The sequence below is a fragment of the Aethalodelphis obliquidens genome, unplaced genomic scaffold, assembly GCF_003676395.1.
Source record: "Aethalodelphis obliquidens isolate GAN/ISIS:26980383/991018 unplaced genomic scaffold, ASM367639v1 scaffold36, whole genome shotgun sequence".
Taxonomy (NCBI): Eukaryota; Metazoa; Chordata; class Mammalia; order Artiodactyla; family Delphinidae; genus Aethalodelphis; species Aethalodelphis obliquidens.
Genome location: NW_020837980.1, coordinates 16,842,882 through 16,864,750, shown reverse-complemented (window position 1 = coordinate 16,864,750; position 21,869 = coordinate 16,842,882). Strand labels below are relative to the sequence as shown.

Sequence of the window (21,869 nt, the reverse complement as noted above, 5' to 3'; positions counted from 1 at the left end):
TTTGCAGTACGCAGGCCTCTCACTGTTGTGGCCTCTCCCGTTGCAGAGCACAGGCTCCGGACGCGCAGGCTCAGCGGCCATGGCTCACGGGCCCAGCCGCTCCGCGGCATGTGGGATCTTCCCGGACCGGGGCACAAACCCGTGTCCCCTGCATAGGCAGGCAGACTCTCAACCACTGCGCCACCAGGGAAGCCCTGCGCAGGATTTTGATAGGTGGAGACGGAAGAGGCAGCATCTGGCTCTCAGGAATCACAGTTCTAAGAGATGCTAGGATGGGGCTGTGCGGGAGGCTGAAGGGGCATCACAGCAAGCCTCAGGGGGCCCTCCGAATGCATGTCTGCGTGGTGCATCACGCAGTGAGGGGCTCCTCAGGGGCCGGGGGTGGGGCAGTGGAAGAAGAGGGAGAAGAGAGTGTGAAGAAGAGCAAGACAGCGAGAGAAGCTCCTGAAAATTGTGAATGCCTACCCGAGGCTGTGGCCCTGGTGGATCCGCCTCCGCTGCGCACGGCGAGATAACCCTGCAGGAGCCGCGCAGGTACACCGCCAGGAGCTTCCGGATACAGGACAGAGGGCGGGCCCGGGAAGGTGTCGTAAAAGTGTCGTAAAAGCTCAAAGAAGCAACAAATTGCTGCGTGCTTCGAAGGCAGTGATGGAGGATTTGAGCGTATTTCTTTGTGTTTTGATTTGGTCTCTCGAGCGTTTCATAGGTTGGTAAAAGCAAATTATATTTTCTGAGGCCGTCAAACCAACGTCCTTATCTGCCTATCTCAGTCGTTCATCGCACGATGTTCGTCCTTTCACACATCTCCCCCCGAAGTGCGGCAGAATATAAGGCACACCACTGCATTTTAAATGTGGTGATGTGGAAAAACGTGGCAGCCCTATACTTCCCACTGCTCTTGGCAGCTGCCTGAGCAGCTCTGCAAGATGAGAGGAAAACAAGGCGGTTCTTTCTTTTGGCCTCTGGCACAAACTCACCTTCTCTGCCCTGGCTCCAAGGCTGTGTCTTGGTACGTGGAATTGTCCTTTGCAAAACAGTCCCCAGCAGTATATGTCTTAAATTGATAAAATGATGTCTGTATGAAGATGCTATTGCTTCTCATACAACTGTCCCTGTGTAGCTGAAAACAAAAAACTCTAGCCTATGACCTGTATTCTTTCTCCGCCATTGGTTTGTGGCTACAGTCACAACTTCCAGAGGGTTGACATTTTAAGCTCTTCTGCTTTGCTTCAGAGAATGCTGGATACCTTTGCTCGGAGGGAGCCCCACTGCCTCTCTGCTCAGTTGAGACAGTGCACGGGGTGCCTATTGGTGCAGTCCTTCCTGGGTGGCGCCTTGGGTCTGAGAGTCTCAAGCACATGAATTCTTCCAGCCTCCCCTCTGCCCTGTCTCCCTGCCAGAGCTCTTGTCTCTGTGAGCCCTGATTCTTTACTTCATTTGGCATTTCTCCTTCCTCCAAATTAAACTCTTGGGCAACAGAATGTGTAGTAAGCCTTCACCTCCTAGACCATATCAGAAGAGGAAGGCAGGAAACTGGTAACCACCTCTGTCTCTTCCCTCTTCCCCAACCCACTGCCAGGGGTCTGTTTTAAGCTTGCCGGGTCACATCCCACTGTTCTGAGCTTTGAGTGAAGCACAGAGCAGAGCCTTTGAATGCATGCTGATTCAGAAATTCCCCTACTTATTGGACTTTTCAGCAATGCAGTCAGAATGACAGCCTCTGAAAAGGAGCTTCTGGGAAATGCCCTTCTAAAGATGGTTTTGGTTGTATTTCTTTCTTTTTTTTTTTTTTACATAGTAGCATTTATTTATTTATTTAGCCGCACAGCTTGTGGTTATGGATAAAGGAACTCAAGGATAGGTCAGTACTTTATATTATGAATAAGGCAGAAATCATAAAGCTACTTCCCAAAGTGAGATGTTAAAACTTAGGTTTTCCTGAGACATAAGAATAACAGAAGGGTCACTTTTGTCAGAAGTCTCCTCGGTCAAACTCCCTGAGCTCTCTAGTACTGATGCCAAAGTCCAAGGAAGACAAGCTTAGGCTCTCAACGTTCAATCTATGTTAGCATCTCTAACACAGATTAGAGATGCTCCACTCAAGTTACATAGCTTCCCTTAATAACTCATATGTATCTTATGCATGACTTCATTGAATACATTTACGTTCACACAACTTCAATCTGAATTATTTCTCCAAACTTGCAACTCAATTTCAAGAATGCAGTCAGAAACCAGTGGATCCCGAAATAAAGATTTGTAGGGGAAAAGAAGAAGTTCAGATTTTTACATGTTGAATACAGTTTTAAACATGTTTTTTAAATCGTATTTAGTTTATAAAGTTTTCTACATCTCCAAACTGAGAGTCCCCTATTAAGGGGACTTGTATGGTAAGGTAACAAAAATTTGGCATAAAAACAAAACCAGGAATTTTTCGTTTAAATTTTAAAAAAGAGCAGCCAGAGTCCAGCAATTAGTCATTCAACATTTGATACAATTGCCAGTACTCATAAACAGATTAAGATCAGCACTGCATTTACTATGACTAAGATGGTAACAGTGCAAAATAAGGTTTGGTTAAACTGCACTCAACAATCTAGGTCACAGAGCATAAAAGAAGAAAACCACGTCCTCAAGACATTTTATATCAAAGGAAGAATGAGGCTTGTTTAAATGAGTTGCAACTTTCCTTTCCTCAAAGATCTGTTCTCTAAAAAGGATGAGTCATGATTGCATTATTATAAGTACATATTTTGTTATTTCCATAAGACAAGGGAAGAACACAAGAATTAAATAACAATAGAGTTGGAAAGAACATTCATGTTAGACATTAAAATTTCAATTTAAAATCTTCCCCCACTTGAAAGTATTGTTCTAAGATGGTTGAAAATAAATGCTCTTACATTTTATTTTTATTTTGAATTAATCTTCTCTGTTTGTGGTCCTCAAAGAGCCACTCCACCTCCATTTGCTTTCTACCTGACAATAAATGACTAGTATGATGAAATGACTTAGCAGTCTTTTAAAAGATTTTCATGAGAGGGAAAGATTTTAAAATGTGTCACAATTGGGGGCTTTGCTCCTTCTAGGCAGGTATGACTACTACAGGTTCAAATGTAATTCTGATAATCTTTCTATCGTATGAGAAAAACCATGGCAAATTTTCAATTCTAGTGTACAATGCCAGGAAGAAAAAACCACTGTTGGGCAAAGAAAAGGACAGAGGTTGCCTGGCAGTTCTCCACCATGACTGGGTACTTACGGGGCAGTGAGGTAACCCTCCAAAAAGCCGGCTGCAAACATGACGATCTCATTGCTCAGGGATCGAGAACCGTACCCCGCTCTGATCTCAAGGATGCCCCAGCCTGTGGTTTTCACAGAGTTATTGTAAAAGCCATAGGCATCCCCATTCCTGTCTAGGACATTTTTGACTTGTATTCTCTTCTCAGTAGGCATCCAGTATGCAGTTGCATAGTAGACCCCTGGAAAAAAAGAAAAACGAATAATGATAGGATGTCATTGAACTGAACTGCTGATACATTTTTTTTTCTTTGTAACCAACAATTCCAGCACATTTGCTTTTAAAGAGTTCCGTTCTGTTACAACAGAATTGGGAAATCTGCCACGCTATAGTTTGTCCTTGTTACAAGTGGGAAAATACCAGAGCCTTGACCAAGGGGGATGAGCCTAGAGCACAAAGAACCAGGTCAAAGGTAGGGGCGTAGCTGGAGCATCAAAGAGGTGGGTCTAAGTGCTTCATCCTTAGAGATGGGATTCTGGGCAAGGCAGGAGCTGGAGCTGTCACCCACCTTGTCATTCAACCAAGAATAGGGTTCACATCCCTGGTCTGCAACCCTTTCCATCCCCCTCAATAGTTGGACCAAAGCACCCGTATTCTCTCACTTTCTATCCTATCTCTCCTGCTTAATTTTTTTTGTTTTTCCTTATCAAAAATATCTTATTTACAAAAAAATTCAATTATACTGTACATCCTACACTGGAAATACATTGAATAATTGCTAGAATAAATATAGGCAATTAATTCCATGTTTTATGAGAATGAGAGAAATTGACATTTGAATGTTATCAAAGCTTAACTTAGAACATAAAAAGTCAAAAAGGCAAACTCAAGTTTTAGTCTCATTTAATGGCAGGGTCTGTTCGTTTCTCACAAGCTCTCCAATCAGTGAGAGTCTAAGTTGTAGAACGTTATGTAAGTTTTTGTACTCTGAAGGTAGAATGGGCAGTTTTTTCTTAAGCAGGATGGATGGAATACAGGTGTCTGCATAAAAAGGAAGCAGAAAGGCAAGAAACACATGGTTGAATACTTCTCCCCATTTATGCTTCCTCACAATACTTTTTAGGCGACTCTTCATGTGTTCAATTGTTTTTAAACACAGGTCTACACAGCACCAGCTACAAGGCAAGATGGGTCATGTCAAAAGTCAAACTGGATAACTAAGACCCCAGAGTAGCTAAATTAACAAGGCTGAGGGTACCTGGTCCATCAATTTTTTATGTGCCAATTCTTTTTTTTTTTTGCGGTACGCGGCCCTCTCACTGCTGTGGCCTCTCCCGTTGCAGAGCACAGGCTCCGGACGCGCAGGCTCAGCGGCCATGGCTCACGGGCCCAGCCGCTCCGCGGCATGCGGGATCTTCCCGGACCGGGGCCTGAACCCGTGTCCCCTGCATCGGCAGGCGGACTCTCAACCACTGTGCCACCCGGGAAGCCCTGTGCCAATTCTTGATATAACTATTAAGCCTTGATATCATGTCTACTATGTAAACACATTTATGTAGGCCAGGAACAGAAGAGATGAAGCAATTATCTGTATAATTCAGAAAAAAATCTTCCCTAGCAAGTTAAAGAGGACATGTGGAGCTTGATTCTGCCAATTTTGAATCTGTATGCCTTAGCCTTATTATAAGTTATCCCACTCACCCGTATAAACCTCATACTAACATGTAAAGTGAACTGACAAGCTGGAAAAAAAAAAGGTAGGTAAAGTATGTTCAATATATAGACAGGATCCAGTGAATACAGGTCACAGAACAAAATGATGAACTGCTTTGTATTTGTCCAAATTGTACAGATAATTTTTCCCACTTTCCTTTTTACTTAGCCTGGGAAAACACTGTGAGAATCTCCAAAGACCATCTTTAATACCCAGATTTTGTCCACTGCTGGATGCCTAGTGTTTTCTTTTGAGAACTAGCATTCCCTTTTTTTTCAATCTTATGAAAAAATTGTACTTTTCTACCCCTTTGGCCTTGATTTTCAGTGACTTCTTTTTTGTACACATAAGTATGAATTTCTCCTCCCAAAGTGTGACAGGTATATTGGCCTTTTCTAAAGAAATGAAAAAAAGTTAAAATATTGAAAGTTTAAATACTTTTTCACAGAAACAAACTATTCAATTTTAAAGGGAGAGAGAGAGAAACATTTTATTCTTTCTATCATGAACAACATAAATCAACCAAGCTTCACATTTTGGGTAGAAATTTTTTAAGTATGAATTTTTTCAGAACTTATTTATTTTTTTTTTTTAAAAAAGGAAGAACAGGTGTATTTTGGCAGAGAAGTAAAATATAAAATATGCAAAATTTGTTTTAAAATTGGCATACAAAATTTTAAAACACAGTACAATTATATAAAAATATAGCACAGACAACAGCCTGTAAAATTTCCTTCGGCCTTTCATTTGGTAGAGTTAAACAGAAAACCCTTTCTTAAAAAAAAATTAGCATCAACACAGTCCATAAGTTAGGTTGTATATGTTGAAAGAACTTTTCCTTGAGCTTCCAAAATCCTCTTCTTCCATGGTTACCCACGTAAAGCATGACTAGTGAGGTATATAGGGCAAAACACTGCTAGGCGGATGTACAATAAGGAAAAAGTGCATAAACAAAGAATTCTTCCCATTTTCATAGAAGTATCAGATTAAATGTGAGTTCTTCTTCTTCATGTATCATTTTACTTTGGCAGAATTAAAATAAACCCATACAAATGTCTTTGTTCAAGTCCCAGCAGCAGTGATGTGTCTCCTTTGGTGGCATTATCTGATGCCACAACCATACAGTCCCTAGAGGAAGTAAGGTTTTGTGTGTGTCTGCAACTACAAACATCAAATGTAAGATCGTACATCAAGCACCGTGTCATACTGTTGTCCCTTCTTCCGCCTGCCACAGTTTTTGATGAGAACCACATACAGTGTCGAAAACATGACCCAATAGCATGCATAGAGCAATGTTCCAACAATTAAAACTGTCTGTTTGGATTCTGAGAATGGCTTTTTAGATTCCTTATAAATGGTGAAAATCACACCACCCAGGAGGACTGTATACCAAACTGATACTGGAATGAGTCCTGTGAAATTAACAATGGATTTCCTTCCAGATGTGCCCCACCCAGCTTTGCTTATTGTTGCAACTGGGAACATCTTGGCGGGAAGTAAACTTGACATGTATAACATTGAGTAGAGGGACATGAAGACCATGATGATATTTCCTCTAAGGCAGCTGGCAGAAGATGATTTTATGAGACGCACTAACTGGACAGTTAACCAGAAAAGGAGGATGTTCCAAACTTTACTCCTGTAGAAGAGCTGGATTACTGTGGCAATGAGAAAGAAAGGGAAGAACCCAGGGATGACTGCTTCACAGGTCATCCGCAAGTGATGTTTATGAAACCACATGGCATTGTACAGCCACTCTCGGATGCAGGACTTGCTCCAACAGGTCTGCTGGTTTAACCATCTGAGATATCCCTTAGGTGTTTCAGTAAGGCATTTGGATCGAGCTGTGTATTTTCTTGCATAGCCCAGGCTCAGCACTCAGTTTGTTAGATGCCTGTCATCTCCAAAACCACAATGGCTGCCCATAATTTTTTTTAAATATTTATTTGTTTATCATTTATTTTTGGCTCACGTGTGTCTTTAGTTGCGGCATGCAGGATCCTTAGTTGCAGCATACATGTGGAATCTAGTTCCCCAACCAGAGACAGAACCCGGGCCCCCTGCATTGGGAGCACAGAGTCCTACCCATTGGACCACCAGGGAAGTCCCCTGCCCATAAATTTTTGATTGTACCAGTCTTCCACAAATTCATGCAGTAAGGAGTTTCTGTACATTCCCAGAGGTCCACTGATGCACTGGACGCATCCAAAATAAGACTGACAGGCCCTTTCTATGTTAAAAGCCATCCAGTATCTCACTCTGCTGAGGAAGGAGATCTAGGAATCACACTTGTTTAAAATCTGGACATCTCCCCTGACACCTCCAACCATGGGATCTTCTAAAACTTTTACTGTCTCCACTGATGAGGCAGGGTCAAGCATGGTGTCTGAATCACCAACCTGTGCATAATCCACACTTGGTCCCAGTGCTCTGAAAGCCGTGGACATGACTTCTCTTTTTCCACCCCATTTTTGCATGATGCAAATACTCTTGTTGGACAAGACCAACTGGGTGACATGTTGTGAGCTTTCTTTATGTGACTCATCTGTCTCACCAGGACCCTTCATGTGGAAGTTGTTCTTCCAGATCTAAGTGGCTGATTTGTCCCTGCCCATGACTGCAATGAAGATGTCCATCATGTAAAGATCATCTTCTGAATTTCCATCTATGACCATGACAACTTTAATTCCAGGGTAGGTTGGCCTTTTCACAGATTGCAAACATTTCTATAAGTAGTCTGGATCTTCTTGATAAACAGCAATGCAAAGAGTTTTCTCATAGTTTCTGAACTATGAAGAGGCTTTTTTTCCAGGTCTCTCTGACTTTAAACCATTCTTCATACTTTGCCAGAGTGACCTTTCTAAAATGCAAAACTGATTTGTTTACTTAATTACCCCAAATCTTCAATGGCTTCTACTTCCTAGAATTAAAATTCTTTGACTTACCCTCTTGACATTCATGACCTGCTTTCTGCCTACCTATCTAGTTTCATCCACCACTCCATGCACTTTGTGATCTTGAAACCATTGCACACACAGCTCTCCAACCTGCCATGAGCTGGTCCAGCACCTCTGACTTTGCATATGCTGTTTCCTATGTCTGACATTTTCTCCCTTGTTAAATACCTAGCAATCTCAAAATTGCTATTTAAGACTCAGGAAGCAACACCCCCTTTGTAGGGACTGACTTGCTCTACAAGCTCCATGTACCTTGAAAGCAGGTCTTCTTCCAGTTTTATCACATTGTAATGTAATTTATATGTCTGCCCCTGCTTCTAGCCTATGAATTCGAGGCCAGAGATTGTTTCCTCAGCACTTGATATGGTGTCTGACCCACAACAGGTGCTCAATAAACATCTGTGAAAGGAGGGAAGACTTAGGAAGAGAGAGAAAAGAAAAAAGAAGAAATGAAGAAAAGAAATGGTATGTAGTGCATTTATTTCTCTGCCTAAGAAACCACTGTACAGCTGCTCAGGTTAAAGACAGACTTATTAAGGTCATCAAAGAGGTGGGAGGAGGCCAGAATGACTCAGATTCTAGGCTGTGACTCAGTGGATGGTTGTTGTATCATCACTGAGAGAGGGAGCAGATGGGAAACAGGTCTGGGAGGGAATATGAGTTTAGTTTCGGACACAGTAAGTTTTCAGTGGTTAAGATACTATAAAGCTCAGATTAAATATTTATCTATGGTTATCTATTTTCCACATTCAAAACTGACTCAGTATTTTATCTTTTTTGATGCAAAGATTGTCTATGAAAATTAGCACTAAAATTAGAAACTTAATACTAGAGCATCGTGGCACCTTGGCCCAAGAGGGTGATACACTGGGACTTGGTCAAGCTACGCTAATCAGCTAATGCTGATTATGATCCTTAAAGAATGATCTTGAGCAGGAAAGTCAATTTATTCTGAACTGAGTCATGACCATATTGAAATCCATATTGGATTTCTTTAAAAACGGTAACGTGGAAGTAATGGCATTGATAAACATAGGCAGGCGCAGAATACATGTCAACAGGCTGCTGGTGATGAATGAATCTAACTGTTACTAAGTCAATTGACCACAGTTGGACAATTGTTGGCATCATCCATAGATATGTCCTTTCTTCTCCTCCCAAATATAATAAGTATGTTTTCCAAACTGATTTTGGGACACAAATGCCACAGCCTCAGCCCCTCTCCAGCTTTTCTCATGCATTCTCTCCCACCCTCACCTCCAGTGAGCTTTGTAGGAAATGAAAAAGGGTGGCTGTTTCACTGTTACTGGTACTACCTACTTTTCTGACCACAAATAATAAACTTCTGTAAATCTGTGCTTTTTTGACACTCATGTGCCCCCATGCATGGAAAAAAAATCTTTTACCCAGTCCTCAAGAGAATTCAATGAGAAAAATTTACTGCTAACACACTGACCAATTTACTTTTTTTTTTTTTTTTTTTTGCGGTACGCGGGCCTCTCACTGCTGTGGCCTCTCCCGTTGCGGAGCACAGGCTCCGGACGCGCAGGCTCAGCGGCCACGGCTCACCGGCCCAGCCGCTCCACGGCATGTGGGATCTTCCCGGACTGGGACACGAACCCGTGTCCCCTGCATCGGCAGGCGGACTCTCAACCACTGCACCACCAGGGAAGCCCCACACTGACCAATTTAGCAAATGCTTTGAGAATTAAGCCAAAATCTGAGTTTCTCCTGCTACCCCTAATTGATGTCCTCCGTTCCTCAATGTTTTCTCCATGTATCAACTCTTCCTGGTTGCCCAGTCCCATGCTTTTTTCTGATTTTCTTAAATCCTCGAATAATTTAAGCCTTATGCTTTTCTATTTTTAAAAAAACATCATGTTGTGAGGCGAATGGTGTGGAAAGGGCAATAGCAAAAAGGTAGAAAAATATCACATAATTCTAATCTCAGTCTAGCTCGATACAAGCTCTGTGAAGGCAGGGGCCTCTTCTGCTTATGACCCTATATCCTGGGAGTGCTGTAGCTGGCACAGTAATGTTTCTTTGATGAATCTCGTTTAATTGTGTGTGTTCTTGACCCAAAAGTGAAATTTATCTGAACATTCACAGAAGTTAATCTAAAATAACTCAAGTCGTATGTCTTCACGCTTGGGTAAGGAGCCTAGAGGACGTTCAGATGCCCAAGGGGCAAGGGCCACGTGTTGATATTTTCTCTAGAGTCATGAAAATGAAAATGAGATTTAAACTTTTTTTTTTTTGGCTGCGTTGGGCCTTCATTGCTGTGCGCGCGCTTTCTCTAGTTGTGGCAAGTGGGAGCTACTCTTCGCTGCGGTGCATAGGCTTCTTATTGTGGTGGCTTCTCTTGTTGCGGAGCATGGGCTCTAGAGTGCGGGCTCTGTAGTCGTGGCGCATGGGCTTAGCTGCTCCGTGGCATGTGGGATCTTCCCGGACAAGGGATCAAACCTGTGTCCCCTGCATTGGCAGGAGGATTCTTAACCACTGCGCCATCAGGGAAGTCCCAGATTTAAACATTTTTAACATTAACATCCTTAGAATCAATGCACTTGATAAATATTTGTTGAATGAATGGGAATATTACTTTCTAAAAGCAGAGTATTTTTCTTCTGTAAATAAAGATGAAAGAGGTCCCATCATTTTCCTATTTCTCTCTAAAAACCCAAACACCCAAATTGAATTTCTTTTATTTACCTGTTTATTCTAATATTTTCTATGAGTTAATTGTTTTCAGTTGAAAAATAATTCCTAACCCTGTCTTAGAATTTGTGAAATAATCATAAGTGGCCTAAATCACTCTTTCCCATATTTGGAACCTAAGTTTGCTAGCACCTCATTTATGAAAGAGGAAGTAGTTTTCAACCCTGAGCAATACAATTTTTGCCTGATGTAGTCAGTCAGTTAGAGAAAAAAAGAAGCATGAGAAAGCAGAGGCAGAATATGTCAGAGAAAAATATAAAAACAATAAAATTGCAACTTAATCTATCCAGATTGGTTTTAGCTAATAGTTTACTGACTGTGATCCTTGAATTGCTTTTCTCTTTTATGCTCAATGAGCATGGTCATTCAGCATCCCTCTGTGTACCTTGGCTTTGCACCTTTCCGTCTTCGAAAGGGCTTTCAGTAAATTGATACCTTGTTTTAGATTTGCTTTGTCTCTTCATCAGAGTCATTAAGAAAATAACTGATTCATGAATAATCAACCTCTAGGCAGCAAAACTGTAAGTAGGTATTTTAGCTCTCACTCCCTCCAGAAATCAGAGCCTGGGATTGTTGATGAAAGGAGAATTATTTGGGGAAGTGCTCCCAGAGAACAGGAGTAGGGGGCCAGGAGAGTGAAACAGGGAGGGAGGGAAAGCAGGAGGGTGCATTTTGAGATGGTCCAAAGAGGTGTGCAGAATAAGCCTCTGAAGATCCCATCCCAGGGATGGAAGAGGGAGCATTTATCCAACTGCTCCCATCCCACATAGGTCAAAGGGAGTGTTAAATGAGGTGCTAAATCCTTCACTCTCAGGTTTGCACATGCTCCAGTGCTAAACAGTTATGATTTCGGAGGAGCTCTGAGGTAGAAAGCAGGGGGCTCCTGCAGTCTGGCTGAGGTGAGGTGCCTCAGCTTATATACGAGAAACTAGAATAAAAGGCAGGTGAGAAGATGTGAGGTGGGATGAATAATGTGCCTGATACACAAGGCAGGTTGAAAGGGATTAGTTTTAAAAAAAAAAAAAAGAGCTTCAAGGAAACAAAATACTAATACATTAAAATGCTGGAGATTTGCTTGGCTCTGGAATGATCTCTTTCCTTCATCTCCTAAAAATGTACCTATTCTTCATTGCTGGCTTAACTCAGAGTTCTTGCCAAAAGTCTTATCAACAGAAAGTCAACTTTGCCCCATTCTGATTCGGCACCCAGCTCACTGCTCATCTAGATCACTCTTCAGTTATATGTATTTGTGTGTATTTGGTCCAATAAATTTCATTACAAACTTCTTAAGAATGAGGGGTAGCATCTTAAATTTCATTGTATTGGCTCCTTTGGGCTTAACACAATACTTTATTATATGGCCACGTAAATCCCCAACTTTCACACTGGCTGGAGGGTCACCATTGGAGACAGATTCACATCACATCTACAGTATATTAATTCTTAATTTCTAATTGCAGATTAGAATTTTGATATCTTAGGTCTGGTTTGAGTAACTCGACACTACCTTATATTGGAACTGCAGCTGTGTGTGCAAGACTGAAGGACAAATTTCAGAGCAAGCCTGTCTCTCTCAATCAAGAGACTTGCACAATTTTCCCCAAGAAGATGATAACTTATCTGTTGTCTATACAGACAGAGAGTTTCAAATTTTCGACGCAAGTTTCCTCATAATTTCACTACCTCTATTAGTTTCATTTTTTAACCACATTAAGTAAATTCCTGTTTCACAGTAGTACAAAAAACCTACATAATAACATTATTAATACATTTTCTAGCCACATCTTAAAGCCAAATTATCAAAAGATTGTGAAATATAAGTTGTAGGAGCAACTGGAATCTTCTCTATTAAAAAAAAAAGGTGAAACAAATGCATTTTTTTAAAAAACTCTTAAATGTTAAACAAAATTAATCCCTTGAGATTCATTCCATTATTGTTGCTACTATCTTTTTTGCTATTTCAATAGTAATGCTTTGAAATTTGGAATCCAACAAAACATAACAGGTGACAAAAGTAAAAATAATGTCTAAATAAGTGTGAAAACTAAAGTTTCTATTTTGCGTGTCAGAACCAAGACCCAAGATGAAGTTCACGTGATAAACAGTTAATATATCATGGAAAGTAAATCACCATGAAATAGTTACTTAAAATGTTCTACCTCAATTTCAATACTGAAGGAAGATCTTTTAAATTTTCTTCCAGAGAAAGTTTTTGATCTTTGCTATCAGATTCAGGACCAGGAAACAAAATTTAATAATAAAGATTCATAAGTACTTCTCCCAGAAATTCTTCTGGAACTTATCTATTTGAAAAAAAAGTTTTTTGCTAAGGTCTAATCAATAAACGTGGTGTTACGCTTGTCTCTGCCCTGTCAAAGTCTACAATAAATGTTCAGTCAAAATATGTGTAGGTTAATCTTTATGAGAGAACCTCCCTAAATTTTCTCAAAATATTCCAAACTCCATGTGTCCCAAACTAAAGTCACCCTGTTCCCAGTCCTCAAAAAAGTGCCTTTTCCTTTAGTTCTCACCTTGATAAAGGCAAGAAACATCCACCACTTTGATCTGGAAGTCATCCCTCCTGGCCATTTACCAAGTCCTCAGGCTTTTATCTATTTCCTTTTCTTCCCTATGTATCACTTTAGTTGAAGCTCTTCCCATTTCTGGAACTTATCTTGTATACATTCTTATAAGCACCCTAGTATAGAGCTTGGATTGGTTCAAGATGGTGGAGTAGAAGGGCATGCACTCACCCCTTCTTGCAAGAGCACTGGAATCACAACTAACTTCTGAACAACATCAACAGTAAGTCGTTGGAACCAACCAAAAAAGATACCCACATCCAGAGACAAAGGAGAAGCCACAGTGAGAGACTCCACTCTTGGAGGGCACACACAAAGGCCTGTGTGCATTTGCACCCAGGAGAAAGGAGCAGTGACCCCATAGGAGACTGAACCAGACCTACCTGCTAGTGTTGGAGGGTCTCCTGTGAGGGGGTTGGGGGGGGACGGCTGTGGCTCACCACAGGGACAAGGACACTGGCACTGACAACAGCACTTCTTGGAAATACTCATTGGCATGAGCCCTCCCAGAGGCTGCCACACCAAACAGCCTGTAGGCTCCAGTGCTGGGTTGTCTCAGGCCAAACAACCAAGAGGGAAGGAACACAGCCACATCCATCAACAGACAAGTGGACTAAAGTTTTACTGAGCACATCCCTGCCCACAAGAGCAAGACCCCATAAGGTTAACAGCTGATCTTTCAGCAGAAACTCTGCAAGCCAGAAGGGAGTGGTAGGACATATTTAAAATGATGAAAGGGAAAAACCTACAATCAAGATTACTCTACCCAGCAAGGATCTCACTCAGATTCAACAGCGAAATTAAAAGCTTTACAGACAAGCAAAAGCTAAGAGAATTCAGCATCACCAAACCAGCTTTACAACAAATTCTAAAGGAACTGCTCTAGGCAGGAAAACAAGACAAGGAAAAGACCTACAATAACAAACCCAAAACAATTAAGAAAATGGTAATAGGAACATATATATCGATAATTACCTTAAATGTAAATGGATTAAATGCTCCAACCAAAAGACACAGACTGGCTGAATGGATACAAAAACAAGACCCATATATATGCTGTCTACAAGAGACCCACTTCAGACCTAGGGACACAGAGACTGAAAGTGGGGATGGAAAAAGATATTCCATGCAAATGGAAATCAAAAGAAAGCTGGAGTAGCAATTCTCATATCAGACAAAATAGACTTTAAAATAAAGACTATTACAAGAGACAAAAAAGGACACTATGTAATAATCAAGGGATCAATCCAAGAAGAAGATATAACAATTGTAAATACATATGCACCCAACATAGGAGCACCTCAATATATAAGGCAAATACTAAGAGCCATAAAGGGAGAAATCGACAGTAACACAGTAATAGTTGGGGACTTTAACACCCCACCTTCATCAATGGACAGATCGTCCAGACAGAAAACAAATAAGGAAACACAAGCTTTAAATAACACATTAGACCAGATGGACTTAATTGATATTTATAGAACATTCTAACCAAAAGCAGCAGGATATACATTCTTCTCAAGTGCACACAGAACATTCTCCAGGATTGACCACATGCTGGGCCACAAAGAGAGCCTTGGTAAATATAAGAAATTTGAGATCATATCAAGCATGCTTTCCAACCACAACACTATGAGATTAGAAATAAACTACAAGAAAAAAAGAAACTGTAAAAAACACAAACACGTGGAGGCTAAACAATATGTTACTAAACAACCAATGGATCACTGAAGAAATCAAGGAGGAAATCAAAAAACACCTAGAGACAAATGAAAATGAAAGCACAATGACCCAAAACCTAAGGGATGTGGCAAAAGCTGTTATAAGAGGGAAGTTTACAGCAATGCAATCTTACTTCAGGAAAAAAGAAAAATCTCAAACAACATAATCTTACACCTAAAGCAACTAGAGAAGAACAAACAAAACTTAAAGTTAGTAGAAGGAAAGAAATCATAAAGATCAGAGCAGAAATAAATGAAATAGAGACGAGCAAAGATCAATGAAACTAAAAGCTGGTTCTTTGAAAAGATAAGCAAAACTGATAAACCTTTAGTAAACTATTAAGAAAAAAAGGGAGAGGACTCAAATCAATAAAATTAGAAATGAAAAAGGAGAAGTTACAACTGATACCACAGAAATACAAAGGATCATAAGAAACTACTACAAGCAACTGTATGCCAATGAAATGGACAACCTGGAAGAAATGGGACAAATTCTTAGATGGTACTGGCACAAAAATAGACATATAGACCAAGACTGAACCAGGAAGAAATAGAAAATATGAACAGGCCAATCACAAGCACTGAAATTGAAACTGTGATTAAAAAACTCCCAAGAAACAAGTCGAGGTCCTGATGGCTTCACAGGCGATTTCTATCAAACATTTAGAGAAGAGCTAACACCTATCCTTCTGAAACTGTTCTGAAAAATGGCAGAGAAAGGAAAATTCCCAAACTCATTCTATGAAGCCACCATCACCCTGATACAAAAATCAGACAAAGATATCACAAAAAAAGAAAATTACAGGCCAATATCACTGATGAACATAGATGCAAATATCCTCAACAAAATACTAGCAATTCGAAAGCACAATTCATTAAAAGGATCATATACCACAATCAAGTGGGATTTATTCCAGGGAATGCAAGAATGTTTCAATATCTGCAAATCAATCAGTGTGATATACCACATTAAGAAATTGAAGAAAAACCATATGATCATCTCAATAGATGCAGAAAAAGCTTTTGATAAAAATTCAATATCCATTTACAATAAAAACTCTCTGGAAAGTGGGCATAGAGGGAACCTACCTCAACATAATAAGGCCATATATGACAAACCCATAGCTAACATCATACTCAACAGTGTAAAGCTGAAAGCATTTCCTCTAAGATCGGGAACAAGACAAGGATGTCCACTCTCACCACTTTTATTCAACATAGTTTTGGAAGTCCTAGCCGCAGCAATCAGAGAAGAAAAAGAAATAAAAGGAATCCAAATTGGAAAAGACATTAAACTGTCACTGTTTGCAGATGACATGACACTAGGCATAGAAAATCCTAAAGACACTACCAGAAAACTACTAGAGTTCATCAATGAATTTGGTAAAGCTGTAGGTTACAAAATTAATACACAGAAATCTGTTGCATTTCTATACACTAACAATGAAAGATCAGAAAGACAAATTCAAGAAACAATCCCAGGCTTCCCTGGTGGCGCAGTGGTTGAGAGTCCACCTGCCAATGCAGGGGACATGGGTTCGTGCCCCGGTCCGGGAAGATCCCACATGCTGCAGAGTGGCTAGGCCCGTGAGCCATGGCCGCTAGCCTGTGCGTCCGGAGTCTGTGCTCTGCAATGGAAGAGGCCACAACAGTGAGAGGCCCGCGTACCACCAAAAAAAAAAAAAAAAAAAGAAACAATCCCATTTACCATCACATCAAAAAGAATAAAATACCTAGGAATAAACCTACCTAAGGAGGCTAAAGACCTGTACTCTGAAAACTATAAGACACTGATAAAAGAAATTGAAGACGACACCAACAGATGGAAAGATATACCGTGTTCTTGGATTGGAAGAATCAATATTGTCCAGATGACTATACTACCCAAGACAATCTACAGATTTATTGCAATCCCTATCAAATTACCAATGGCATTTTTCACAGAACTAGAACAAAAAATCTTAAAATTTGTATGGAGACTCAGAAGACCCCGAATAGCCAAAACAATCTTGAGAAAGAAAAACGGAGCTGGAGGAATCAGGCTCCCTCACTTCAGACTACACTACAAAGCTATAGCCATCAAAACAATATGGTACTGGCACAAAAACAGACATATAGATCAATGGAGCAGGATAGAAAGCCCAGAAATAAACCTATGCATCTATGGTCAATTAATCTATGACAAAGGAGGCAAGACTATACAGTGGTGGAAAGACAGGCTTTTCAACAAATGGTGCTGGGAAAACTGGACAGCTACATGTAAAAAAATAAAATCAGATCATTCTTTAACACCATACAAAAAAATAAGCTCAAAATGGATTAAAGACCTAAATGTGAGACCAAACACTATAAAACTCCTAGAGGAAAACATAGGCAGAACACTCTCTGACATAAATTGCAGCAATATCTTTTTCGATCCATCTCCCAGAGTAATGGGAATAAAAACAAGAATAAAAAAATGAGACCTAATTAAACTCAAAAGCTTTTGCACAGCAAAGAAAGCCATAAACACAATGAAAAGACAACCCACAGAATGGGAGAAAATATTTGCAAATGATGTGACCGACAAGGGATTAGTCTCCAAAATATACAAACAGCTCATGTGGCTTAATATCATCAAAACAAACAACCCAATCAAAAAATGGGCAGAAGACCTAAATAGACATTTCTCCAAAGAAGACATACAGATGGCCAAGAGGCACATGAAAAGATGTTCAACATCGCGGAGTTTTAGAGAAATGCAAATCAAAATTATAGTGAGATATCACCTCACACCAGTCAAAATGGCTATTTTCCAAAAGTCCACAAACAATAAATGCTGGAGAGGGTGTGGAGAGAAGGGAACCCTCCTGCACTGTTGGTGGGAATGTAAATTGGTACAGCCGCTATGGAGGTTTCTTAAAAAACTAAAAATAGAGCTACCATATGACCCTGCAATCCCACTCCTGGGCATATATCCAGAGAAAAACATGGTTCGAAAGTATACACACACCCCAATGTTCATCGCAGCACTGTTTACAATAGCCAAGACATGGAAGCAACCTAAATGTCCATCAACAGAGGAATGGATAAAGAAGGTGTGGTACATATATACAATGGAATATTACTCAGCCATTAAAAAGAATAAAATAATGCCATTTGCAGCAACATGGATGGACCTAGAGATTGTCTTACTGAGTGAACTAAGTCACAGAGAGAAAGAGAAACATTGTATGATATTGCTTATATGCGGAATGTAAAAAGAAATGATACAAATGAACTTATTTACAGAACAGAATCAGACTTAGAGAATGAAGTTATGGTTACCAGGGGCTAAGGGTGGAGGGAAGGGATAAGGGTGTTTGGGATTGACATATACACACAGCTATATTTAAAACCAGTAACCAGCCAGGATCTACCGTATAGCACAGGGAGCTCTGCTCAATGTTATGTGGCAGCCTGGATGGGGGAGTAGTTAGGGGGAGAGTGGATACGTGTATGTCTGAGTCACTTTGCTGTGCACCTGAAACTATCACAACATTGTTAATCAGCTATACTCCAATATAAAATAAAAAGTTCAAAAAAAAAGATACCACATTAAAAAAAACTAGTATAGAAAGAGCACAAGAAAATGTTTGAGTTCACGCAGAGCACTGTCTTCTTTTGGGTCTAAAACACTAAGACAATGGGAATGAGCTGTAGGAAGACTTAGAGAGTCTCAGAAAGACAGAAAAGTGTTGGGAAATTCTAAAGCAGCCATGGTTAATAAAAATTGCACTGTGGCAAAAATAATCAAGATGATTTCAGACAGTTATAACCAAGGAAAGTGTTTCCTGAAACAGCTGCTTAATGTGCTGGTATGGACCCCAATGTTAGGCCATGATTAAGAAAAAATTCTGTTTTTATAACAATCTTTTTGCAATCCTTTTGCCTTATCAAGAGATCCACGATGCCTTTTCAGAGAAAAGCAATTCCAATGGCTGGTCAATTTTATAGCCCCTACTATGTGCCAGGCACTGTTCCTCACAACAAACTTATAATATAGATATTATTATAATACCCATTTTACAGATGAGGAAATTGAGGCATGGAGAGGTTAGGTAACTGACCGAAGGTCATGTGGTTAGTAAGTATTGAAGCCAGGATTCAAACATAGGCAGTCTGGCTCTACAGCTTCTGTCTTGGAATTCCATCATATCTCTCTAATACTTGACTTCCAAGAATGAAGACCTGCCATAGAAAGAGTGAACATATGGAGCAACTTCCTCAGGGAATCTGGAAACAAGAAAGTTCTCAGAGATAAAGGATCAATTGAGATTGGCCTCAGCCATAGGTCTGCTACATCAGTTAAGGAGACTGAACAACTCCCAGGACTGTATAAACTCCTCAACAGCCACATAAAGGATTAGCCTCTTTAGAGAGGCAATCTGTTAGTCTCACGTGGCACTGGTGAGTCATGGGAGAGTGGAAAAGGAGTTGGTGACCAGGTTTTTGGGCAAGCAGTGTCTGGTAAGGAGGACCCATGGGCTGACTGAAGTGTCCAGTCCTAGTGAGATGCAGATGAATCAGGTCCCCAGCCTAAGAATCCCTGATATTCTTTTATCTTGTATAGTTTGATTGCAGTGAGGATGTGCCTGGAGCAGGCTACACAAATAACCAGTCTGATAAAAATGAACAACAATTAGTATTTTGATGAATAGACGTGTGTTTATCAGGACAAATCAGCTTCCTTGTTTCTGATCAGCTCTGGAGAACTGGAAAGAATGAATTTCTGGAGTCTAGCCCTGCAAGTCCCAGGGCCAGATCTGGAACCTGTTTTACAAGGCACATGCCACCTCACGAGTCTCTTGGCAACCAACCCACCTCTTTCCCTGGTGACAACCTGACTGCACTATACATACGACTTAGAAAAACTGGTAATTCCCTGGTGGTCCAATGGTTAGAACTCCGAGCTTTCACTGCCAAGGGCTCGAGTTCAATCCCTGGTAGGAGCTGCAAGCTATGCAGCAAAAAAAAAAAAAAGAAAAGAAAAGAAAAGAAAAATTATACAAGACATCCTAAAAACACATGTGGGGCTTGAAAGTCTGGAAAGATAAAGGCAATGCGATTATATGTCTGAAGTCTTTAATAGTTTGAAATATATGGCTAGGATGAATTGGTAGTTGTTTGCCGATTTCTAGAATAATGAAACTACAACGTAACTTTCAAAAATTAAGGAAGTTGGTTTTGGATAAAGAGGTGTATGTTAGCAGATACAAAATTCATTCCAGGGGGTTGAAAATACAATCCCTTTAGTGTTTATTGGGCACTCGTTAAATGCTGAGTACTGAGCTGGGCATTTCAGAGAGAACATGGAAAGCAAGGGGTAGCAAAGGCCCCATTTTCTGCCCAAAAGTTGTTGGCAGTCCAGCAGTTGAGGGTAAGACAAAGACCCCAAAAGCTGCACTAGAATACAGGTTAATATGGGTGGAACAAAGGAAACAGAGATCGCATCTTTTGAGACAGTCGGGGTGGGCATCACCAGTCATTCCTCAATGCCATGATAAGACGTCTTTCTGGATGGCTGGGCACAGTGCCATCAGGACCAGTTGCAGCAGAAGTGCCCTCACTCTTTGCCTTGACTCCCTCCACCTGGCATGGCTTCAGCTTCTTATTGGGGGAACTCAGTTTAAGAAGCTGTTTCTTGTTGGCTGATATTTTCTTGAATAAACGGTGCCCCATCTTCAGAAAAACAACGTCTCCACCTCACTCCTCAGGCTGCCCCTCACATCCACAGAAACATTTAAAACAATCCCAGTAATCCAAAAGAAGAACAGAAAAGGGAGAGAAGATTCCGCCAGCACTCCAGACACAGAAGCCATTTCCATTTCCAGGGCGCTCCCTAGCCTGTCCCAGGTGTGTCCTAATGAGCAGTCTCAATGGGCTAAGGGGTGGCATGGGGACTCCACCACTTCCAGAATGTGCAGGCAAATCACGGGTCAGGAGCCTGGGATTGGTCACTTCTGAGCTCAGAAGCCCAGGCAGCTTCAAAGACTGGAAATATTTAAGAATGATAAGTGGGCAAGTTGCGAAAGCAAAGGTCTTGAAATCTGGACTGCACACACTTGCTGAAGGAAGGTGGAGGAACAAGAACCAGTAGGTGCTTTTAGGAAGGGGTTGCTCTCCCAAACCCCACCCTAGTCTTTCACAAGGTCAGCACAGAAAAGGGATTAGGAAATAAAATGAAATGAATCCTCTCTTAATATTACTTTTCAAGTCTTTCAGGTTTTTTTTTTTTTAACTTAATGTTGGTTTTACTCATTGGGAATGAAAGTGACAAAGCCCAAACTTTTTTTTTTTTTTTAGGCAAAGGGTCAGTGTCCATACCTGTAGGAATAAAACAGTTTTAAAACCTGTTTTACTAAGAGGGGAGTAGTCAAGTAAATGGCCTTTTGCACTTCAGCTCTGCCTTCACTGGCTGTGTATCTTTATGCAAATTACTGAAATCTCTCAGTGTCAAACTTTCTCATCTGTATTATGGGGATAATAAGCCTACTTAGGATTGTAGTGAGCATTATATGAAAGAACACACATCCTTCCGCACGCTGCCTGGCACATATCAAACTGACAATACCAGGCTGCACTTCTCATCATTTTAAACCAAAGTCATTGTCAATTAAGGAAAAAAAAAAAAGTGGCATTCTGGGATCATACCTCTCTATGGTGCGAATAAATATATTCAGATGTCCTTTGGCTGACGCTCTTAGGACCAGCCAAGGCTCAGCAAAGCCAAGAGTCGTGCAGGAGCGAGCCGATTTGTCTGCCAGGAATTCTGGCCAGCGCTTCTTAAGCTCGCAGAAGCACACACCCTATGCCCTCGTCTGGGGCCAACCCCGAGCTCCAGCAGGGCTGGAGCAACCACGGCAGAAGCGCGTTCCTTGGCGTCCACCCAGAAGCCAGACGGACACACCCGCGGGAAGT

General features: G+C 40.8%; 1 protein-coding gene and 1 pseudogene across 2 annotated transcripts in view; both read right to left on the bottom strand.

Annotated features, from left to right (window-relative positions):
• The window catches only part of PLBD1 (phospholipase B domain containing 1), a 69,983-nt gene that overhangs the window by 47,376 nt on the left and 738 nt on the right, over positions 1 to 21,869 (bottom strand). The window contains exons 1-2 of one of the 2 annotated variants that reach the window (XM_027129548.1): positions 21,603 to 21,671; positions 3,263 to 3,482 (exon numbers count right to left, since the gene is read on the bottom strand). In XM_027129548.1, coding sequence (XP_026985349.1) covers positions 3,263 to 3,456 — 194 coding nt within the window. In that variant the 5' untranslated portion in view covers positions 3,457 to 3,482; positions 21,603 to 21,671. Of the gene's footprint in view, positions 1 to 3,262; positions 3,483 to 21,602; positions 21,672 to 21,869 lie in introns of those variants that run through there. The other variant, XM_027129547.1, reaches the window with a different exon arrangement.
• LOC113632405 (hyaluronan synthase 2-like) lies at positions 4,677 to 6,945 on the bottom strand (annotated as a pseudogene).